Source organism: Oryx dammah, unplaced genomic scaffold (genome assembly GCF_014754425.2).
Source record: "Oryx dammah isolate SB20612 unplaced genomic scaffold, SCBI_Odam_1.1 HiC_scaffold_11229, whole genome shotgun sequence".
Lineage (NCBI taxonomy): Eukaryota > Metazoa > Chordata > Mammalia > Artiodactyla > Bovidae > Oryx > Oryx dammah.
This window is the reverse complement of record NW_024080622.1, coordinates 5857549-5880750: the sequence shown is the minus strand read 5'-3', so window position 1 is coordinate 5880750 and position 23202 is coordinate 5857549. Positions and strand designations below refer to the sequence as shown.

The 23202-nt window shown below is 53.8% G+C and overlaps 1 protein-coding gene across 1 annotated transcript in view; it reads right to left on the bottom strand.

Moving 5' to 3' along the window:
• LOC120861187 (transmembrane protease serine 6-like) overlaps positions 1–23202 on the bottom strand; it is a 39611-nt gene that overhangs the window by 8305 nt on the left and 8104 nt on the right. The window contains exons 3-11 of the mRNA XM_040236839.1: positions 20471–20604; positions 19002–19069; positions 18243–18427; positions 17945–17986; positions 13410–13614; positions 10591–10727; positions 9120–9232; positions 8726–8835; positions 329–474 (exon numbers count right to left, since the gene is read on the bottom strand). Of these exons, the coding sequence (XP_040092773.1) occupies positions 329–474; positions 8726–8835; positions 9120–9232; positions 10591–10727; positions 13410–13614; positions 17945–17986; positions 18243–18427; positions 19002–19069; positions 20471–20604 (1140 nt within the window). The remainder of the gene's footprint in view (positions 1–328; positions 475–8725; positions 8836–9119; positions 9233–10590; positions 10728–13409; positions 13615–17944; positions 17987–18242; positions 18428–19001; positions 19070–20470; positions 20605–23202) is intronic.

Below are 23202 nucleotides of genomic sequence, written 5' to 3'. Positions count from 1 at the left end.
CAGACACACCACACCTGTGTGCTCACATGTGTGCCCATGTGGCTGTGTACATGGTCCATGAGGACACACACGTCTGGGGACATGCACACAGCACACACTCGGGTATGTATGAGTGTATATAGCTCATAAACACCTGTGAGTGCCTTGCACATGTGGGCACACGCAAAGCTGCCTATGCTCATGCATACATGTGGGCACACAAGTGAACATGCACACACACACAACACTCCTTTAGACTAGCCTCTAGGTGCTTCCAGGGAGGGCTAAGAAGCAGGGAGAAGCTGAAGGGGCTTTGGGGTCCCCCACTCCCCGACCTGCCCACACTCACGATCTGACTGGTTGTACAGGCTGTAGTGCACCTGCACGCCGGGCCCGGTGAGGGAGATCTGGGACGTGAAGTTGATGGTGATGCCGGCGCTGGCCACCACGGGGATCCTCTCAGCGTAGGGCTGCAGGGTGCGCAGGCCACACAGCCTAGGGGGGGACCAGAGACGGACTGAGGGCTACACAGGCTGGTCCAAGGCACGGGGCAGCCTGGGTCCCGGTGCACAGACAGAGCAAGGACAGGGCAGCTGGGGAAGAAAGGGGAGCTGCACCCCGACCCCACCGCCGCCCCTTCCGTCGTGGTTTCTCCCCTGGGTGACCGCTCAGCCCCACAGTCATCCAGAAAGCAGCCTGGCAGTATCACTGCCCTGCTCAGAAGCCTTCGATCAAACTTATCGTCTGGATTCTAGTCCCAGTCACCTAGGAGCTGTGAGATTCTAGCAGGTCAGGGCCCTTCTCTGAATCTCACTTTCCTCACTTATAAAACAAGGGAAATTCTCGTCTCTGTTGACCTGACAACAGGCTCCAATGTGTCAGTGGAAGGAAAATTCCTTTACTGGTCTACTCTCCATAGGTGAGAAGGGACGTTCCTACTGTACTCAGTCAGAGTGGGGCAAGAAGACAGCCATGCTCTCCATTCAAGCCCGTGCCTCCCACTGAGAAGTCTCCAGAGCCCTGGGGGCTTCCCTGTGGCTCTCTGGACACAAGGGGACACCAGTGCAGCTCCAGGACCAACAGGTGATGGGCAGCACCTTCTCAAGCATGGCCACACCCAGGTGGGACCATCCCCCAACCATGGGAACACACTCATATCCCTGCTGGCCCCCCAACCCCCACGGGTGATGATTTTGTTCCCACAGAGCAGGTGGGAGACCTCCACGGAAAGGTGGAATCCCACCCCCTGGGGAGCAGGTAGGAATCCTCCCAACTCCAGGGCAGGGGGAAAAGGGGGCTTTTCCCACACAGCATTGGTCCCAGCTCGCCTCACAGAGCAAGTGGACATGCTTTCATGGAAGGTGCAACCACGCCCCCAGAGTAGCAGGACCCACCGCAGAGAGCAACCCAGGGTACCCTGCCTTCCCAGGCAGGACACCCTCATGGAACAGATGGGTCAGCCCCATCAGATCATAGGAATGCCCGCCCCTATAGGGAATGCCTTTACAGACGAGAGAAACACCCAGGATATGGGTGGAAAAGTCTGCGGGGAGAAGTGAAAATGACACTAGCAGAGAAGGTAGGAGGAAGTCAGGAGAGCAAGTGGGAGTGCCCCAAAGCGTGATGGGAACATCTCACAGCGGTCGCAGCAGCCCACACTGCAGGTCCCCTGTCTCCCGGGGGTCAGAGGCTTCCTCGTAACTCCTAGAACATGGCAAGCACTTACTGGTTCAGTAATAGTTGGAGGCCTCATTGCATGGGGATTCTGAGGTCACAGCAGCTCCACCCTATAAGCAGGAATTGTTCTCATCCTGTTTTCCAGAAGAGGCTCAGCGAGGGAAATGCGAAGGTAGGCAAGAATCCAGCCTCCTCAGAGCCCAGAAGCCCCCCCCCGGCCTGCTCTATGGGGAGGTGGGCACCCTGACCCTCACCCACATGAGCTCCAGAGGCTGAGCCCTCATGTCCCCTATGGCCCCCCTCAGACCTGGCCATACTGTCTGGCTGCGGGAACCATATTCTTGCCCCTATGCCAATGAACAGTTCTCAAAATGTGGCCTGGGGACCCTTGGAGGTTCAAAGAGAAAACTATTTTTATAATAATTCTCAGGTATCATTTGCTTTTTTCACTCTCATTCTCCACAAGGATAAAGTAGAATTTTCCAGAAACTATGTAAGGATGTTCGCGTGTGTACCGTCACTCAGTTGTGCCCAACTCTCTGTGACCCCGTGGACTGAAGCCCACCAGGGTCCTCCACTCATGGGGTTCTCCAGACAAGAATACTGGTGTGGTTAGCCATTCCCTTCTCCAAGGGATCTTCCTGACCCAGAGGTCAAACCTGGGTCTCCTGCATTGCAGGCGGATTCCTTACTGTCTGAGACACCAGGGAAGCCCCCATGTAAGAATACAGTAAAATTTTCCAGAGACTACGGGGTATGTGATACTGTAACCCACTGAACGAAGAAGCAGGTGTGGGGATTCAGTCCTGGTCTATTAATCCAATTACTAAATAAAGTTGCAAAAACATAAAATGCGGATATTTTTCTTCACCAAATGTTTTTAGTTTTGGAAAACATAATTCATTTTCTTTATGTTAAAATGTAATGGTTTTTTCTTTTAAATGAATTGGTAAATATGTTTAAATGTTTTAAGTTTTCATTTCTACTACTGTACATATAGATTACAAATATAGTTTTTATACGAGGTATATAACTCTCTGGGTTGCTCAACAATTTTTAAGAGTGTAGAGGATTCTGAAATGGAAATTTTTGAGAACCAGGCCAGTACGGCCCAGGGGGACCAGAGAGGGATGAGGTGCCACCAGGGGGCGTCCCGAGCAAACCTGGTTGTTATCCTTTCAAAGCTAAGGAAACAAGGCGGGGATGGTGTGGGGATCGTCCATTTGTTTTTAAAGTATTTCAGTAAAAGTTATCAAGGATTACCCTCCCCAGAGACTGGTCCTGGTGAGTGGATAGGGAATCTGGGGGGTGGGAGATACTGAGCAAGGGCAAATGAGAAATCAGGGGCATCCTGAATATACTTAAGGTTCAGAGGCCTGGGGCATTGTCCCCACATGCTCACCGTGGACAGACACAGAATCAGAGCTGGGTTAGAGGGAAGGGAAACGTTATATTTATAAGAATTTGAGGGCTGCGTGGTCGCCGTGGCCAGAGGCTCTAAGGACATTTTGGGGCAAGGCTCTTCGTTAGCAGACACGAACAAAAGAATTCAAGGCAGAGGCTGAAATCTGGCGATGCAGGCTAAATTACTCAATCGAAAGAGGATCTATTTAGCCTATGCAGTGTTAAAAACCTTTTAAAAAATGCACATGCCAGCTAATTTCACATAACGGCCTAGATTCTTGCTTCTGAAAAATACACCCCAGAAACATTGGCTGGAAGTAATCAGAGGCTGCCTGAATTAGCCAGGGCATGTATAGTCCAGCTAAGGAGGTTCCTCCCTCCCTTGCTCCCTCTCCCCGACAGCAGCCCGGCTTATGGAATTACACACTGGCTTGGCCTCTTTGCAAATTTTCGTTTCTGATTCTTACTGCAGTGCCTTCTGGGAGAGGGTTTAAATCCCCTGACTCTCCAATCCCTCTTCATCTATCAAATGCTGGCATACACCCTCTCCAAGGCGCGCCGAAAGTCTTAAGACTGTGGAGCCCACCTCTCATCTCAGCTACAAAGTGCTCGGGGTCTGAAGGCACCATTTTTTGCACTCATGCCTGCCTTGCTATCTCTGAAAGTGTGGAATTTTGCTTCTTGCCTCACACAGACAGTAAGCAGGGATCCGGTCAACCTTGCATATCAGCATCTCTAGCTGAACTCAAGGAGTTCAAGAAAGATTGGATGATGGACGGATAGAAGAGTGGGTAGATGGAAAGAAGGAAGGGTGGGTTGGTGTATTGATGGATGGATGAATGGGTGGAAGGAAGGAAGGACTGATGGTAGATGAAGGATTGAAGGTGGGTGAATGGATAGATGGATGAATATACACACACAGATATTCCCTTCCCTCAAGACAGGCTAAATGGGAAAGAGAGTCAGAGAATGCGAGCACTGAAAAAGGGAGGCCAGCAGTGTCTCACGTGGCCAGAGCACTGGACCTGAAGCTGCAGAGCTGAGGCTGAGGCTGGGCTTTGCCACGTGAACCAGCTGTGTGACCTTGGGAATCTCGCTCAACCTCAGCAAGCTTCTGTTTTCATGTCTGTAGTAAGACGGGGTGCTAGCTCCCCGTAGGATGTTTTATGGAGTGAATGAGAAGGATTTCTTTGAAACCTAGCTGCTGACGTCGTTGGGCTGTGAGCTCACTGAGGACAGTAGCTCCTCCTTCCACACTGCCAGCCCCCAGCAGTGCCCGGGGAGCCTCTGTGGTCACCCAGGGGCTCTGGAGACCAGAAGGGCTACCCCATATCCAGGCCCAGCCTGAGGGGCTCCAGCAGGCTTAAGGAGCCAGTGACTCTGCCTGTCGCCATAGGCGAAGTGGAAATGGTTGGGCAGATCACAAGAAAAGTGACATCACAGGGGAGGAAGCTGGCAGGAGGCAGGTTCCCGGAAAGGGGGAAGCCTGTGCTGTATTGACACCCTGTCAGAGCTGGTTCTGTGAAACCCAGCCGCTGCTGGCCGGATCTCACGAGGTCAGCTCCCTCCCCCACATCCAGGCCACTCAAAGGGCATGAGGCCTAGGCCAGGGAGAAACTGGGGAGGAAAGAGGGAGGTGGGGGGAAGGCATTAAGGGCTCATAGGAGGAAGGTGACATGCCCAAGGATGCCTCGCCAATGGAGGGAGCCCAGCCAGCCTCTCCTCATCACCATGCTGGCACTGAGGGGTGAGACCCCCTCTCCCCCAACCTACCCTCTGTCGCTCCTCGTCAATGGCCATTCTGTGCATCCCCCTCCCTACAGATCCTGTGCCTGGAAATCTACACCCTTCCCCAGACCTCTCATGTCTCTGCCACCCACACAAGCAGATTTTCCAACAAATGCTTATTCAAAGAATTTCCCAGCAACTACATGGGCTGATGGTTATCAAAAAAGATCAGAACTAGAGGAAACAGTTTGCCCAGTGCTTGCAATCTGGAGGTACACTTCTGCCTCCCCTTTTGCACTCAGATGCGGGCAGGAGCCTAGGGGCAGGGAGCCGCGAGTCTCTCCTAGGGACCTTGATCCTTACAAAGGTCTGCGAAGGCAGAGATGGGACTTCCCAGGTGGCTCTCAGATGTGGTGAGAGACACAGCAGTGGTCAGTCCCCTTAGAAGGGTGCCTTGACCATGGGAGGGAACAGCTGACACGGCTGCCCCAAGGCTCTGAGGGAAGACTGCACAAGTGTGCCCGTGCATACTCTCACAGACACACGCTCACAGGCCCACATGCCCTCATGCATGCTCTGGATCTTACTGCTCAACTCTGTTTTCTCTAGTTATGAGCTGGATGATTTTGCGGGAATGCTTTTGCCTCTCTGTGCCTCGGCCCCTCATAGGTCTATGAAGGCAGCGTGGGGCCAGCTCCCTCGCCAGGTTGCTGAGGATGAAGGAAACGGCACCCGAGCTCAGGGCCTGCCTGGTGCAGAGTCAGGAGCCAGTCCTGAATGCATGGTTGGTGCCTTCTTGAACTGGGCTTTATCCCAGCCTGCAGGAGCCAGCATCCTCTACCCATCATTTCAGTTACTCTTCCCTGGATGGGAGGTCTGCTTCATGCCCATTTTTTAAATGGGCTACCTGAGGCTGAGAAAGGTGAGTCCTTGCCAAATAGAAGGAGGGGAGCCAGGACTTGAATCCTGCTTTCTTGTTTCAACAGCTAAACTCTTTCTACCTCTCCAGCCCAACTTGGAATGACATTTCATTAGGAACTAATAAACACAACTTACTGGGAGACATCTTTCTGATGGGTAAATAATAAAAAGTTAGGGCCTTGGGCTGGCCTAACTCTCTTGTTTTATAGATAAGGAACGGGATGTACCCAGAGTTACATGCAAAACCAGGTGGACAGGCTTCTCTGAGCACATCTTTATCACCCCAGCCTCCCCTCTGTTGCTCCTTGTCAACAGCCAAGGTGGAAGAGGCTTCAGAAGAGGGAGGGGGGTGGGAGCCCCAGGCCCTGTGGGGCTTCACCTCCCCACCCCCACCCCCGCCACTTCAAGACAAAGAGACAAGGACAAGAGGCCAGGGACTTCCCTGGTGGTCCAGTGGTTAAGAACCTGCCTTCCAATGGAGGGGATGTGGGTTTGATCCCTGATCAAGGAACTAAGATCCCACGGGCCACAACAAGAGAAGTCAGTATGCCGCAACTAGAGAAAGTCCCAAGGAAGAGCCAGCACAGCCAAAAGTAAGTAAATAAATATAATAATAGAAGGACAAGTCCTTAGTCCTCCCTTGGCCTCAGTTTTCCCACCTGTACAATGGGTAAAGATCGGGTTCAATGGCCAGCCCAGCCCATTTTTCTGTAGCTCAACGGTGCTTTGAGACACTAGGGTGGGTGAGACTCCTCCAGTTTTGGTAGATTCTGTCACAGTGCCTGAAATTTCACCATTGCGGCATCATTCCTTTTGATGAAGACTCTCCCTATCTGTGGTCCCCCCTGGAAACCCAAGGGCAACTCATGAAGTCCTACCACCTAGGGCCCCCACCTCTGCCCAACCCTCCTGGCTGCGTCAGGGAGGCAGACAGGAGGCCCTCTGGGGGAGCACGGCGTGGACCACTGTGTGTCCTGCTGTGCCCATGGTGTGCATGGGAGAGGGGCCCTGACTCTGGACCCATCTGGGTACCACTTAATCCCACTGAGCCTTGGTTTCCTTCTCTGGGAAATGGAATGATGATACTGCTGACATCACAGGCTGTCAGGCCAGTGAACTGAGGCCCTGTGCTGAACACCAAGCCGGTGCAATGGGGCCCCTGATGCCAGGGCCCACCTCCCAGCCCATGGAATAGCCTTGGGGGTGGGAGGTACTTGAAGAAGCATCAGATTCAGGGCCCTTCTGTCTTCCTAGCTCCTCTTTGAGATATCAGATTCACCTCTAGGGTTGAGAAGGCAACAGGAAAAGATATTAATCTCATTCGGAGGACCATGAATCAAGGACCACTCTCAAGGTCACTCTGTGGGCTCCCGATGCTGAGTTGGGGGTCAGCCCAGTCATCCTCAATCTGCATGGCCCCAAGCCGATGGGGAGGGGCCCTGAGGGAGCTCCATGAAAGATCAAGGCAGTCATGCCCAGAAAGCCACCCACATGCTAGGGCCTGTGGGACAAGATGCCTTCTGCTCTCCAAAAAGCACAGGGCCAGAGTCACACCACCTGACATCACCCCCAAATAGCACAGGCCCAAACTCACATTGTTGGCATGTCTTCTTTTCCCTTTTAATCACAGTCCCTGATAGCTTCCCAAAGCCCTGGAAAGGATGGTGACGAGTCAACGAGGGTAGTCAAATCCCTGTTCCCCCTTTGTCCGGCTGATGCTTTTCAATAAGATCAACCAATAAGCAAAACCCCAGCGTGGGTGAACATGAACACTAACCCCAGAATCCAAGAATTCCAGAGTCCCAGAACTTTCCAATTTTAATGTATGGGAATCTTTGATACTGAAAATCCATGAAACAAAGAAATCAGGAACCTTGCACATTAGAATCCCAGCCTCTCATAGACCCCTAGGACCTCAGGGTTGGAAGGAAGAGCAGAAGGCCAACCTGAGCTGAGATGTAGAATCTTCTCTTGGGCATTCTTGGTCCCCAGGTGGGGAGGGGGTTCCCTAGTTCTGCGAGGCTACTTTGAGATCCCTTCTCTCTCCCCAAGCCTCTGCCCCACCCCTGCACCAATGGTGCCATGCCAAGATGTTCTGCTGCTGCCCTTTGTGCCTCCTACTCCCCTCCTGCCTCACCCCCCTCCCGGTGACAACCTGTGCCTGAGCCATCCTCTCCTGCTACGGGATGCTCCCGCACAGTATTTAGACACAGAGCCCCTCCCATTGTACACATCCCCTCCCTGAACGCCCCAGTCCACTGTCTCTCTCCAAACCAGGGGCAACTCACCTGCAATGTCTGCATTTCCCACCTCCCCACCCACCCCACTCCTTTGAGACTGCCAGGACTACCTATGGCCCTCAGGGGGCCAGCCCCCCTCATCCTACTGATCAAACTGCATTCATGCTGACCAGAGGATGGCCTGGCTCTGCCGCGTCCTGCCCACCTCTCCAAAGGACTCAAATCTTCCTCAGGAACTCTGTCACCAGGGTGCCAAGGGTAGGACAGAGAGCAAGACCGGCATCCCACGAGGGATGCTGGTGACTCAGGTGCCTTCGGAAAGTGGTCAGGTTAGCAGAAGTCACGTGGACTCAGGCTAAGCAGTGTTGAGGCCAAGAAACTGCTTTATTTTGACCAACAATGGGGGGCAGGATAAGGGATGGCACTGGGGTGGATTTAGGAAAGGTGCCCAGCACTGCTGAGTCCTATGACTCTGCATCATCTCATTTAAGGATTCGGGGTGCCAGGCAGTGGGGTGACAGTACCTACAACAATGAAACCATTTCACTCTAACGAGGATCAGCATCCAAGGTGACTGATGACAAATGTGTGTCTGAGACCTCTGAGTGGCAGGAGGCGAGGCTGGGGCTGGAGCTGGACAGGGGTCAACGGTAAGGCAACAGGCCTGACCAACCCCACCTATGCTCTCTTCCCGTGATGCCCCTCTGAGATTCCACACTTGAGCTCCCAAGGGAGGTTACCTGCAGAGAAAGGGAGGGGGTCCAGAGGGTGGGTACCTTCTGTTTTGGATGGTCCACTGGCCCTGGGTGCATGGCATGTCGTATTTCTGCCTCCGCAGTGCATAGGCGTCAAACCAGAGGGCCAAGCCGTAGTCCAGAGACGGCACCTAGGACAGAGGAGCCGGTCACTAGGGGGCCCACGGGCTGTGGCGGCACTGATGGCCCCATCTCCCAGGAGATGGAAGCAGGAAGGAGGCCTGCAAACATAGAGCGCTGGCTGGGGCTGAGGTCAACCATCAAGTATCGCCATGGCCAAGGGACCCATCCCACCCACCCCAGAGGGACTAGTACCCAGGGGGCAGCCTGGGTCAGAGGCAGAACAGTGCTCCCCTCCCAGCTGGGGTCCCTGGAGGTCTATAGGGTGCTGTGGGCAGAGAGTAGGTGGGCTCACCGTCAGGTGCCAGGAGCAGTGGGTGCTGGGTGAGTAGTAGCTGGGGAAGTACGGTGTGCTGAGGACACCCTGCGGCTCCAGCCGGCCCTCCAGGGTCAGGTTCACCTTGCAGGCTGGGCCCAGAGAACAGAAGTTACAGAGGGTTCCTCAGCCCCACCCCACTGCACCTGCCAGCAGGTGGGAGGCAGCTGAAACCCCACCACCCTGACTGCCACTAAACAGTACAGCCTAAAGACTGAGTGTGAATGCATGAACTTGGGCCTCAGTTTCTCCCTCTGTGAAGTGGGGACAATAAAAGTACATACTTCATAGGGTAGTTGAGCAGATTACACAGACATGGCATGTAGTAAATGCTCAATAAATGTTCGCTACTGACATCAGCTGTGCAGCCCTTGATCATTTACTGAATGTGTTCACTGCTGTGCCAGCCTCATGGTTACAGGGACTGGAGAGAAAGAACCATTCCCCTTTTCAAAGATGATGAGGTTCAGAGAAAAGGAGCAACTTGGATGAGGTCACACAGTGAGAGGGCGAGGGATGGGGAGCAGCTGTGTCCTCAGCTGCCCTGACACCTCCCATGGAGCCCGGGTCCCTAAAGCCCTCCTTCCCCTCCCCATCGAGCTGTATCAGAGACGCCCATGAGAACGGGCCGACTGTGGCACTTCTTCAACCCCAGAGACTCCCAGGGTCACCTGTGGATCTGGGTGACCAACAGGAGACCAAGAGGGTGGAACCAGGGGAGGGAGGGGAAGTGGCAGAGGAAGGGAAAGGGGGCAGGCTCTGTGTCCTCGGGGTAACCCTCCCTCCACGGAGCCCGGGAAACTTCAAGTTTTGCTTTGTCTGCCCAGAGGCAGCTGATCGATGATAATTGATGGTGATGATGACAGTCAGGAGGCGTGAAGGGTGGGGCCTGCTCTTCCTGAGAAAGCGGGTGGTGGAGGGGGATTCAGAAGCAGGAGAGAGTGGGGAAGGCTCAGAGGGGCAGCCCGGGCACCCTTTCCCATGAATCGCCCGCCTCTGAACACCCTTCCCCTGCCATCTCTAGGGACAAATGCACTGACCTTTAGTGTGAGAGGATCGTCTGGGGGACCCCACTCTCCACGCTCAGCCAGGGTGCACACAGAGGGAGGAGGGGCAGGGGAGGGGACCGGGAGAGGAGACAGCCAAGGAGGGAGAGAAGAGAGAGGAGGCAAAGACGCAAGTTGTCTGCAAGAGGGCAGGAGAGAGGATGAGGTGAGGAGGAGGGAGGAAGCATGGGTGGGGCAGGGGAAGGGGTGATAGAGCCAGAACAGAGAGAGATAAAGGGGCTCAGAGGGGTGGGTGTGAGTTTGGAGAGCAGAGAGGCTTCCAGAACCTTCCCTCCCCCATCCCATCTCCAACCAGAGCAAAGAAGGGGAAGGCAAGCCCAAGGAGCACCCGTGGCTTCTGCCGCTGAGCCCCTCTCCTCCCCGAAGGACTCCTGACCCCTCACCCTGGAAGGTCACAGGCTGCACGGAGAGCACGAAGGGGTCGTAGTAGCTGTGAAGGCCCTTCTTCCAGACCACCGACATGATGGCGCCCGAGGCTAGGACCTCCACTACGGGCTCCTGGCGACTGCAGCCATAGACCCTGGTGGGACAGAGAAAGGTGACGAGGAGGGGCGGGGCCTGGGAAGGAGTCTGGGAGGGCTGTGGGCTGCCAAGAACAGATGAGGAGGGACTGGGAGCCTGTACATCTGAGTCTATGGCCAGGCTGCTGTGTGTCCTCAGGCAGGTGTCTAACCCTCTCAGAGGGCTCCTATAAGGGTCAGTCCAGCTCCTCAGAGGAGAGAAGACAAGGGGTTTCCCAGAATTCTGGAGCTTACAATTCCACTGTGACTGCTGACTCCTGTCCCACAGCACCGCTCAAGCCCCCTCAGAATCCCTGTGACCCCTGAGTGCCCAGCCTATGCCCTGTAAGGAGACCAGACTGGCACCTATGCGGGCCATGCCCTCTGGCTGACCATACCTAACTCCTGGCTCTCCTGGCTGGAACAGAGAGAAGACAGGTGTACAGTCTGGTGATCCCCTGGGTACCCCAGGACTCTACCCAGAGCTTGACTTGGGGGAGGCACAGGAGAAATAACCATATCTTAGAATTCTAGACTCAGGAATGTCAACCATGAGAAAGTTCTTCAGGGATTGTCAAGGTTAACCGCTTGGTTACCAGGTGGGGAAACTGAGGCTCATGAAGCTGCCAAGGCCCCACTCTGGGTCCACAGCACAGACAGACCCATGCTGGGCACTGCCTGTGATAGCGGCTGGCACTCCCACAATGTCTGTGCCCCCATTCAACCCATTTCAGGGTACGGTGCTCCAGGCTTCCCCCTCCCTCACTGTTGGCCAACCTCTGCCAAACTTCCTCTTGACTCAGAATTCTCTGGAGCAGTAGACTAATTCCTAGGAAGCTGGTAACCCTGCCTCCCCTGGAGGGAGTGCGCCGGCATCCAGCAGGGAGGTACTGCCTGCCTGACCTGTGCCGGCTCTGAACTCGACTGGTGTGAGGGGACGGCAATGGGGCACCCAGGCAAATGCGAGAAACCTCAAGCACAGCCTCAGAAGCACCATCCACAGCAGCCCTGGGAACCCTGCAGCTGGCGAGGGAAGAGTGAGCAATCCCAGAAACTTCCTCAGGAGAGTCTTGGTGCCCCAGGGTCCTGGAAGGGTCCTTTCCCCTGGCCTCAGCTCACCCAAGAGGCGCTCACCCCTCCCTGGTCCTCCTGCTTTGACCATCACCAGCTTGTTCTCACTGCTGCCCCCACACACACCACGCCTCTGCTACTCCTCTCCCTCAGGAAGTGGGAGATAAGATATAAAAGGTCGCCTTTAATCCTCACTTGTAATATTGGGGATTTCTTTTCATTTACTTAATCAGCTGAGCCCTTGTAGTAACTAAAATGAGGTGAAAGTTGATGGAGACCCCACCAGTTCCCCCTACCACCCTACGCCCCTCGCTCTGTGTTCCCATCACCCCTAAGGTACCCCACTCATGGTACGGGATGCAAGTCTGAGGACCCCCCCCCAAGTCCTGTCTGATCCACCATTTTACACCTTCTCTGAGGGCCTGAGACAGCAGTCAGATCCCCTCTCCAGTAGCAGGCTGAAGGGGGCACTTGGAGAAGCCCCAGGGAAAGCCCTGAAGTATCCCCACCCTCATCAGGCCTGGAAATCAGCTGTGTCTGGCTTCTCTGCTTCCCAGAACCCTCCAGGAATCCAGCCTACACACAGCCTAAACTGCTGTCAGCACATGGCAGTGGGTGGGGCCGCAGATGAAAAGGCAGCCTCAGAGCCTGGAGAATCAGAGAAGCCCTGGGGAAGGCAGCCAGGGAGAACCTCACTCAGCTCACCCTGCAGGACTGCCCTGGACCCAAACATGCAGGGGGCACCCCCATCGGGCTTGGAAGCTGGTGCCCAAGCAGGACAGAGAAGGCAGCAGCCCGGTGCCCCAGGGTCTCCCCCAAGCTCCTGTAGCCCCCTGCCCCACCCCCACCCTGTGGGAAGGTGACCAGGCTCCTGGAGGCCAAGGCCATTTCCAGCCCCTTCATGGGCTCCCCATGGCCCACTACTTGCCTGTCTTCAGCATTCCACATCTTATCCTGAAGTTCTTCTCTTCTGCTCAAGAACTTTCCATTAGTTCCCCACTTACCAAGTATTAAAGATCAGATTATCCCTTGCATTCCATGCCCTTTGTGACCTAGCCCCAGCTAGACTGTACATAATGATAAGTAATAATGGCTAGCAGCTGCTGGAGGTTTAATGGATACATCGAAAGTATGGTAATAGTGGACAGCATTACTGTGTGTAAAGATCTTGGCCCAGATCTGATTGAAATCCTCTCAATAACCCTGCAAGGTAGGAATGGCTGTGCACCCATTTTACAGGTGAGCAAACTGAGGTTCAGAAAGGCAAAGTAACTTGCCTTAGGGCACACAGCTAGGAAGCAGTAGCATAGCATTGGAAGTCAGGGACTGCCAGCCTTCAGAGCATTCTTACAAGATCATGTCACCTCCCAGAGCTGAGCTTAGAGATCGTCTAGTACAACTGCTTTGTTACAGATGGGAACACGGGCTGGGGAAGGGGAAGGGGTTTGCCCAAAGTACACAAGCACTTCCACTCTTCTCTCGCCATCTCCCTCTGGCCTCACTGTCTCCCAGATGCCAACTACAGGGCCCAGGGTCACCCAGCCCCTTGTCTCAGAGCACTGGGTGTGGCTTTGACCTCACACCATCACCCTCTTCCCAACCTTCCCCCCACCACCTCCCCAGGGACTCACGAGGTGATGAGCCTCCTCTCGAGAGGCCCCGCCACGTCATACATGGCCAGCCGGTCCCGGCAGTCAGCCAGCTTCCACTCGAGCCGGAGTTTGAGCATGAGATCCTGGGGGCCCTGAAGGTGCCACAGGCAGCTGGAGGCCAGGGTGTCGGGCCCCTTCAGTCGGAGGACCTGGCCCTGGCCCACGTAGCTGTAGCGGTAGCAACCTGGAGTGGGGAAAGGGACAGGCCCCCTGACCCCTGTTAGCTGGGAGGAGGGACCCGGTTGGGGGGCAGCCCACCAGTTCCTCACCTGGGCAGGGGTGGGGTGGGGAGAGGGGCTGGACGGGGGTCAGCCCAGAGGCCCTCTGCCCCAGCTCCCTGTTTCCCCACTGCTTTCATCTCCAGCCTCCTCATCCACACATACATTCATTGGTTCATTCATTCATCCCCTTCGCGCTCACTGAGCTCACCAGACCAGGCGAATGCTAGAGAAAGGGTCGGTCAACTGCCCGGGTGTAACAAGAACAGCAGAGAAATATATAGACACTGAAGTGAAGTGAAGTCACTCAGTTGTGTCTGACTCTTTGCAACCCCATAAACTGCAGCCTGCCAGCCTCCTCTGTCCATGGGATTTTCTAGGCAACAGTACTGGAGTGGATTGCCATTTCCTTCTCCAGGGGATCTTCCCAACCCAGGGCTCGAACCCGGGTCTCCTGCATTGTAGACAGAGGCTTTACCATCTGAGCCACCAGGGAAGTCCAAAACTTACTAGGGAATGTTTACGTGGGTCTATTTCTGGTTTCTGTATTTTACTCCATTTATTCATGTGTTTGCATGTGTGTGTGTTAGTCGCTCAGTCATGTCTGTCTCTTTGCAACCCCAGGGACTGTAGCCCGTCAGGGTGCTCCATCCATGGGATTCTCCAGGCAAGAATACTGGAGTGGGTAGCTATTCCCTTCTCCAGGGGATCTTCCCGACCCAGGGATTGAACCTAAGTTGCCTGCAGTGCAGTCAGATTCTTTACCACCCGAGCCCCCTGGTGGGGGGGTGGATATCTCGGAAGTGAGGGATCTCAGGGAAGTCCGGTGGAGGGTGGGGGATGCGTCACAGAGTGAGCAAAGGGCTACAGGCCAGGGTGGGCAGGGGACTTGGAGGCAGGAGGGCAAGCTAGAGGAGGCAGGTGGGGCCCCCCTCATGCCCAAGAGAGAAGCCTTTTGGTCCTGCAGCCATGAGAGCCCTGGAAGGTTACGTAAGGATGGGACACGATTGGGCTCGGGTCACGGACTCCTCTGGCTGCTGAGAGCAATGCCAAGGAAACCAGGAGACCAGCAGGATGGCCAGGCAATAAGGGGAGCGGACTCAGGGCTGCATTTCGGATGGAGAAAAGGGAGTGTGTTCCGGTGGGGCTGGGAAGCAGCCAGGTAGAGGAAGTCAGCTCAAGCTAGTGATCATCAAACAGCACGAATGAAACAGATTGCACTTAGCAGGCATTTTGATACATGCCCAGAAGTGAACCAAGTGCCATACACTCACAATCTCATTCAACAGCTCCATGAAATAGTTTCTATTACTGTCCCCATTTTACAGACCTGGGCCAGGCAGATCTAAGTTCACAGAATCTCCACCTGATCTTCCTTGGGTCTCAGTTTTTTCCTCTATAGAATGGAGGCAGTGGTGATCCTTGCTAGGTTGTCACAAAGCTTAAGGAGGGTGCATGTTTGAACACTCAGCATAGTGCCTTGCACATGCGTGCATACTCAGTCGCTTCAGTCATGTCCAACTCTTTGCGACCCCATGGACTGTGGCCCACCAGGCTCCTCTGTCCAAGGAATTCTCTAGGCAAGAATACTGGAGTGGGTTACCATTTCCTTCTCCAGAGAATCTTCCTGACCCAGGGATCGAACCCGGGTCTTCTGCATTGCAGGTAGATTCTCTACCACTGAGCCACCTGGGAAGCCTTGCACATAGCAGGTGCTCAATACAGGTAGTGACCATTCTTCTTTAGATAGGTGTGGGGGAAAGGGAGAAGGTGGAGCTGGGAAGAAACTCCTATGACTTCTCACCCTTCGGCTGGTCACACTTGAGGCTCAGATGTAACCTGTCCCGCTGGCTGCCCTCGCTCCACACCTCCTGCTCCATCACACCTGTCTGCGTCCACACCCCCACTGTGCTTCCTCTCTTGTGGTTCTCCACGAGCTTTGAATGCAGTGCTAGACGTTGCACAGCAGTATCACCTATACCATTCACTCATTCATCATAGCTGATGGGCACCTATACTGTGCTTGACTTAGGCTCCAAGGACCAGCAGTGAACCTGGGCCGTAAGTATGTCATTTAAACCTCACCTTGAGCTATGAAGAAGGGAGGATGCATGCTCTGCCAGGAAGCAGAAGGGATGTGGGAACCAGCCCCGGATGTGAGAGGCAGCCTGGTGTGCAGGGAGTTCACACTCTGTATGATTGTTCTGGCACCACCTCTTACTGCTGTGTGACTTCGTATCAGTTGTTCAGTCACTCTGAGTTCTGTCAAATGGACATAATGCTAATCCCTGTCCCACCTCCTTCTCTGCGTGGTTCTGAGAACCAGGAAGGGTGCGGAGGTGAAGGACCAGGCTTTGCTCTGACTGCTACCACTTGCTCAGCTCCCTCCTCCTGATGACCCCTGGCCATCCTGATCCTAGCTGTGGAGCTGATCTCTCCAGGGAGAAACCTCTGACATCGCCAAGGAAAGGGAGAGGGAGCCTGGGGAAAGGTGCCTGGCTGTTCTCAGGCATTTGTATTCTTTGAATCTTGCTCCAAGCTGATGCTTGCTTTTGCTGCTTTCATAATTACTTTTTTGTATGAAGCTGATCAGGGGAGTGCTGGTCTCTGTTGATCATCAGAAACACCTTTAGGGAGGCTGGGAGAAAGTAAATGAAGCTCCTGTGTATTCTCCTCACTGCCCTTTGCTCATGCTCCTCCCTCTACCCAGAGTGTCCTTTCCCCATTGGATCTGATGGATTCCTCCCTATCCCCCAATCCTGAGCCTCCCTCCTCCATGAAGCCTTCTAGGCCCTCTCTAGTCAGGAGCACCCCTTCCTCCCTCTAGAGACACATCCCTTCCTCTGCTTTGGATCACAGCCCCGGGGGTCCACCTCTGTCCCAGGGCAGAATGGTTCCCTTTCTGCACTGCCCCCGGGACCTCTATTCTTGCCCTGGCACTTGGTGCTGTGAGATTCTGTTTATGTGTTTGTCTCCCTTGTGGGGCACAGAGCTCCTCTGAGGGCAGGGGTGAGGACACGGTCAGCTGGTGTCTCCAGAGCCAGCGTGGGGCCTGGCAGGGAGAAAGTGCCCCCAAAGCCTACTTAGAGGACTTGAATTGTCATCCTTGCCCCATGAGACACTGTGCTCTGGGAGGGCAGGGGCTGTAGACATGTACTGAACCAAATAAGGATAATTATAAAGCAACTGCCAGAAACCTGGGGACATGTGAACACTCAGCACAGGCAAGTGCAATGGAAAGGCCTGTTTGAGACCAAGGATCAGGGCAATGTGTGCACCAATGCAGTGTCAGATGAAGCATATTAATAAATATAGACAGATTAATTTCTTGTGCTCTCCCTTAGACATGAGGGAAAATCCCACTGCTTCCCTCATTGGTGAGTTAAACAAATCTTTGACATGTGCTCATATCTTTGTATGAGAATCATGATTTTAAGTATTTGAAAACTGTCCTTTGACCCCATCACCTCCATCCACCAAGGAAGTAAGCCTTTGACTAGCCACATGGGAGGACAGGAAGGTCAGAGAAGGTACAACCAGGATTTCAACTCTGCCTCCCTAGGTAGAAGAGGAAGAATCTGGGAATTTAGGAGATCTTGCTCAGAGCCACAGGGTACAGTAGTAGCCCAGGCGGTGCACTGCCCAATTCCGGGAGTCAGTAGTCACACAGCCTGCGATGTGGACAGCACTCCTTGGTGGCCCTGCTGGTGCTCTGCTTCCCAGGGCTCAGTAGGAAAACTGGAGCCTCTTGGAGAAGCACAAGGTGACTCTGGCAATAGGGCATGGGGATGGGGTGGGAGGAGAAGACAGATTAGCCCGAATGGCTGAGGAAGGGAAGGAAAAGATGGAGGGAATATCCTTACCTGTGACAGAAATAGCTCCCAGGACCAAGTTTCAAAGCCAAAGTGACTGATATACCTCAAATCGACAAGATTATTTTCTACCATCAGTGGAAACATAAGATTTCAAAACAGAAGAAATGGAATTCCATGGGAGAGAAGCAGGGTCACACTGATGTGCAGCTAACTCTGCTGCTCACTCACATCCCACACATGAAACACACACACTTTTGTGCAAATACACACTTTGTTCACACGTGCACAGCACCTCCTCCCCCCAGAGGCCCCCAGTCCTGCTCAGGACCTGTCACTGAGTCTATATTATCATGCCCCTTGGGTGACCCCAGACCAGTGCCCCTTGCACCCAAAGAAGCTGTGTGGACCCCTGACACTCAGCCAAACCGAGAAAAATACCAACTCAAAAGGCAAGTGGAGAGGAAAAACCAAAGCGGCGTACCCAGCGTGGAATTCAGGGCAAGTATGTCTTTCACGCTGGCTTCTGTTAAAAGGGAACGAACAAACAAATGAACAGAGAGAATAAATAAATAAAAGGAAAATAAAAATAGAAGAGGCTATCAGAGCCTGTCTGAGATTGACCCTGACTGCCCACCGTCCCCCATGACCCACCCCTCAGTCCTGGCTCCCGGCCACTGGGGCTGGGGGTGAGAGGGGCCATCCCAAGAGCATCCCGTTCCTGGAGGCAGGCTTGCCAGGCCTCGCCAGACCGTCCCATGTTCCTCGTCTCCAGTACTGACCCAGGATCACCAGGCCCTCGGGGTCCACCTCGTACTCGGTCCGATAGGGAGCAGGGACCGAGCTGTTGGCCGCAGACAGCAGCTCCTCTGCCAGCAGGGCCCGCACCACGTCGGGGCTCAGCATTGGCCTGCGGTGCTCCGGGATTTGGAGGATGAACCAGAAGAAGCAGGTGAATGGTCCCTCCCTGGGGCAGGCGGAAGTGAGAGGGGCTGGGGGAGGAGCCTGGAGTGTGGGCCCCACCCAGCCCCCTGCTCCTGGTGAGAGTTAGAGGGGGCCGGCAGCTGTGGCTCATGTGATGGGCATGGAGCCAGGCATCCCTTTTCATCTTCACGTGGAAACCTAACACCCTCTGAGGGAGGAGCTCTGGAGAGCCCCACCCATTTCACAGATAAGGATACTGAGGCGTGAGAGGTTAGGTTATATACCACAGACTGTTATAAGTGAATGGGACCACTGCACTCCCCACCCCTACTACTACTCCGTGGTCTCATCTGATACCTGTCAGGCCCTTGATAAAGACACCACAGTCACTGTCGAGTATAATCCCTGCCACACCATTGTTTTCATTCTATAGATGAGAAACCCGAGTTCAGTGAAGGGAGGTCACATGCAGGAATCCAAGTTTCCTCTGTGTCTCAGTTTCCCCATTTTAATACATGAAGGCGTTGCATCAGAAGCCTGCAGCATCCCCTCCCATTCTCCAAGTCACAGGCTCTAGCAAAGGCTGATGAGGGTGGGAGGTGCTCAAGAAGACTCACCCAAAGGAGTAGACGGCACTGGAGTTGTAGTAAGTACCTAGGGGGGTGCTGGCAATGAGCTCCTTGAGCTAAAAGGAGGGAAAACCATCAGAGTCCCCTCTGCAGAAACCCTCTCCTACCCTGGGATACCCTTTGACCCTCCCACAGCCTTCCTTGACTGAGGGATCTATAAGATAGAGAGGCTTGCCCGTGGTCACACGGTGGGGAATGACAACAACAGGGAACAAACCTCATTCAGTCTCTATTTCCCTCTCCTTGCACACAGGCGGGCTTCCCTGGTGGCTCAGTGGTAAAGAATCCGCCTGCCCCTTCCACTAGCTCTGAACTTGACCAGAGATTACCAGTGGCTTCTCCCCCTCCATCAGATCACTCCTTGACTCTAAGAAGCTCCCCCTGGACTTCTGAGTCCCCTCCTTAGGCCGAACCACCAGCCACGGGGGCTCAGACAGTTGGTCTTCGCATGTGTTTAATGGCAGTGCTGCTGTGGGGTGGAATGCAGGATTGTGAGTTCTTAAAGAGCTCTGGGTGGCACAGAGCTAACATCCACACGCTCTCATTTTAACCCCACGACAACCCTGCAGACAGGCACTGTTGTTATCACTCCACTCTGCAGAAAAGGAAAGAGAGTCTTGGGTGGGTCTCCCTGAAGCAGGTCCTGAGGCAAGTGGTTTATTTGCAGGTGATTCCAAGGCACATCAGTGGGGCGGGAGATAGGCAGGAAGGCAGCCAACATAGCTGCGAAGGTTCTGGGCAGAGCTGTGGGTGGCTGAGGAGCAGATCCAGCAGGGACCTCTGAGAGACTGTGGTGGAGGTGGTGGGTTGGTCATCAAGTCATGTTTGACTCTTACAACCCCATGGACTAGGACTACCAGGCTCCCCTGTCCATGGGATTCTCCAGGCAGGAATACTGGAGTCGGTTGCCATTTCCTTCTTCAGGGGGTCTTCCCGACCCAGGGATTGAACCCGGGTCTCCTGCATTGCAGGCAGATTCTTTACCAACTGAGCTATGAAGGAAGCCTGAGAGACTGTGGGGGCATCTTCAGAACTGCTCTCCCCAAGAGTTGAGGGGTCCACCTTCTCTGTCTCTTGTGCCTGAGGGCTGCTGCTGGGAATTACTCCTCAGCACTTCCAGCCCACCCTGCTGGACAGGTGCTGGCTGTGAGGGAGACCATCCCCAGTGCATAAGCCATTGTTAGGAGGAGAAGGGGCGTGTGTGGGTCCTGGCAGCATCCTTAACGCTGCCCTAATTTTCAAAGGTCATGCTTCTACTAAGTGGCAAAATCAGGATTTAATCCAAGTGCAATTTGACTCCAGAGTCCACTAGCTTTCCCACCAGTCTACACCGTCTGCCTTCCATGGTGCCTAGAGCAGGGCTCTGATCCTAATCAGTGTTCTGGATGGATTCACCCACTGCCTGGACATGATCAGGCCCCTCCCCTCTCCCTTCTCATCCCCACCATCCTTCCTACCATCTTCTGAGCTTTGGCAGTTTCACTGCGGAAGGCACTGGACTCCCGGCGGGCAAGGTCCTGGGAGAAGTGGCGATTGAGCACGCGGAGGCTGCCTGAGTACACCTGGCTGACCGTCACCTCTGCCTTGTACCCTGCCCAGGAAGAAACCAGCAAAGGTTAACCAAGGGAGTAGATGGGGATGGTTCCTGCGTCCGCTACTCCTTCTCCTGCCACCCTGAACCCTCAGTACAGCCTCCAGCATCTTGGACTTCCAAGGCACCATCATCACTGCCATCATTTTTGTTGTTGTCATTCAGAGTTTGTGTAGTGACAAATTGGTCACACAGAGCCAGGGAGGACAGAGGCCCACGGGTGGGTGGTGTCCCAGGGGCTCCCAGGCAGAAGTTGACCCGGTGATCAGTCCGGGACATGGATACCAAGAAACCCATCCTGGGCCCAGAAGGTCAAGCTCTTGATTTAGCACCTCTGTGCTGTCCACTGAGTTGTCCAGGCTGCGCCTCCGATGAGAGGCGTGCGAGTAAACCAAGACAGGCAGGCCTCCCCACATGGACCTGACAGAGATGGGACAGACAGACTTTCCCCCAGCAGCCGTGCAGCCTGTGGGGTTCATCTGCCAGGATGTCTTAAAGGAGAAGCACGAGGTGCTCTTGAGGGTTCCTGACAAACCCCAGGCCAGGGTGGCGCTCCATCTGAGACAGGAGGAATGGAGAATAAATTAAGAAGAGGGGAAGCAGCAGAGTACCCTCAGGGCAGAAGGAAGAGCATATGCAAAATCTCCACAATGGGGGTCACGGTAAGGACCAGGGCCAAGAGCCTGTTTGGCTGGGGCAATCAGACAGGGGTAATAAGAGGCTGAGACATCAACAGGGCGGGATTTTGGTCTTTCCCTGATGAACAAGGGAAACCATGAAAGGTTTAAAATCACGGATGATGTCATCAGATTTCCGTTTTGCAAAGATTGTTTTGACTGATGTGAAGACAACAGATTCACAGCCTGGACTTTCTACCCTTATTCAGTCATTTATTCATTCATTCAATTCATATTTATTGAGAGCCTGCTATGTTTAGGGACTGGCCTAGAGTACATGGGAATATACCAGTAGGACAGTGAACAGGTAACAAAAACACAAAAATCAAACCTGTCCTTAACAGGTTGTAGTCTAATAAGAAAGACAGACAATAGACAGTGAACACAGGACATAACATGTTAGAGGTGTTAAGTGGGGTGGAAATCAAGGGTTGCTGTGGGCTGCAACGTGGAGGCCAGAGAGGAGGGAGGTGGTGTCGGCCAAGTGGATGTTAACCTACGGAGAGAGCATTCCAGGCAGCTGACTGGCAAGTGCAAAGGCCCTGAGGCAGGAGCTTGTCTGCTGTGTTTGAGCAACAGCAAAGATTTGAACAAGGGGAAAGCAGGAGGAGATAAGATGGTGGAGGAAGGGTCACACAGGGTCTCGCAACCCGGGGAGCACTTTGATTCTTGCTCTGAGTGAGATGGGAGCCATGGCAGGCTTTGAGCAAAGAAGTCTGATGATTTGATTCACTTTATAAAACAATCCCTCTGCCTTTGTGTTGAGAACATGCTGTGAGCAGGCCAGGGCAGAAACATGGGGACCTACAGGAGGCTCCTGCAGCCGTCCCAGTGTGAGTCGTTCAGGGGAGCCTGAGCAGGCTGCATAGGGAAGAGAGAAGTGATTGGAGTCAGGGTGTATTTTGGGTTTGCTGGCTGGCAAATGGGGGCTGGGCAGTAAAAGAAAGAGGAGTAAGGGGGAATGTAGGAAGGTTAAAATGACCATCACCTGCGATGTTCTCTCCATTTTTTTCAATTTTAAAGGATTTTCTTAGGTCATGATTTTCTATTTTATTGTATTTTTTGGCACACTGCAAGGTATGCAGAACTTCCCTGACCAGGGATTGAACCCAAACCTCCTGCAGTGGAAATAGTCTTAACCACAGGACCACCAGCGAAGTCCAGGTCACTAATGATGATACGATAAAGTTACAATCATTTCTCAAAATCTCAAACTTCTGAAAAACTTGTCTATAAAGACACATTGCCTCAGAGACATGGAAAATCAATAGTTCAATATCATTTTATGTTACAAATCAATTAAAAAGTTAAAGCCCCCTTCAAAATATACTCCAAAGGTAGACTGACAATTTATAAAAGAGTTAACTCTCAGTGAGGTCTGAAATACCCTTAGACATCCTGGAGGAGGAGCAGCGCCTCCAGCCCCCATCCCCTCACCACCACCCCCCGCCCCCACCCAACCTCCCGGTGCACAGTGGAGCTCAAGGGCTGGAAATGCTAGAAATGCAAATTTGGGAATCATCAGGGGATAAGGGCGTAAATGGAGGCAGAGGGGAGGAGAGTCCCTCCAACAGCAAAGACACAGAGGAGAAGCCATCACTGAGGACAAAGAAAGTGTGGGTGCCCCAGAGCCAAGTGAGGAAAGTGTTTCGAGGAGGAGGGGATGAGGTACGAGTCAAATGCTGCCTGCAGGTCAAATGCCATGAGGACTGGCCACTGGATTCAGCGGTGATCGTGACAAGTACTCTCGGGGTTATGGGGGTGGGAGACAGGGAGTCAGATTGAAAAGGGTACCAGACAGAGGTGTGGAACTGGAGGGCACAGCATTTTGAAACACCAGGAGTTTGCTACAAAAGGAATCTGAGAAATGGCTGGCAGGGGGTGGGGAGACCAGAGGGACTGAGTACAGGGCCAAAGAGAA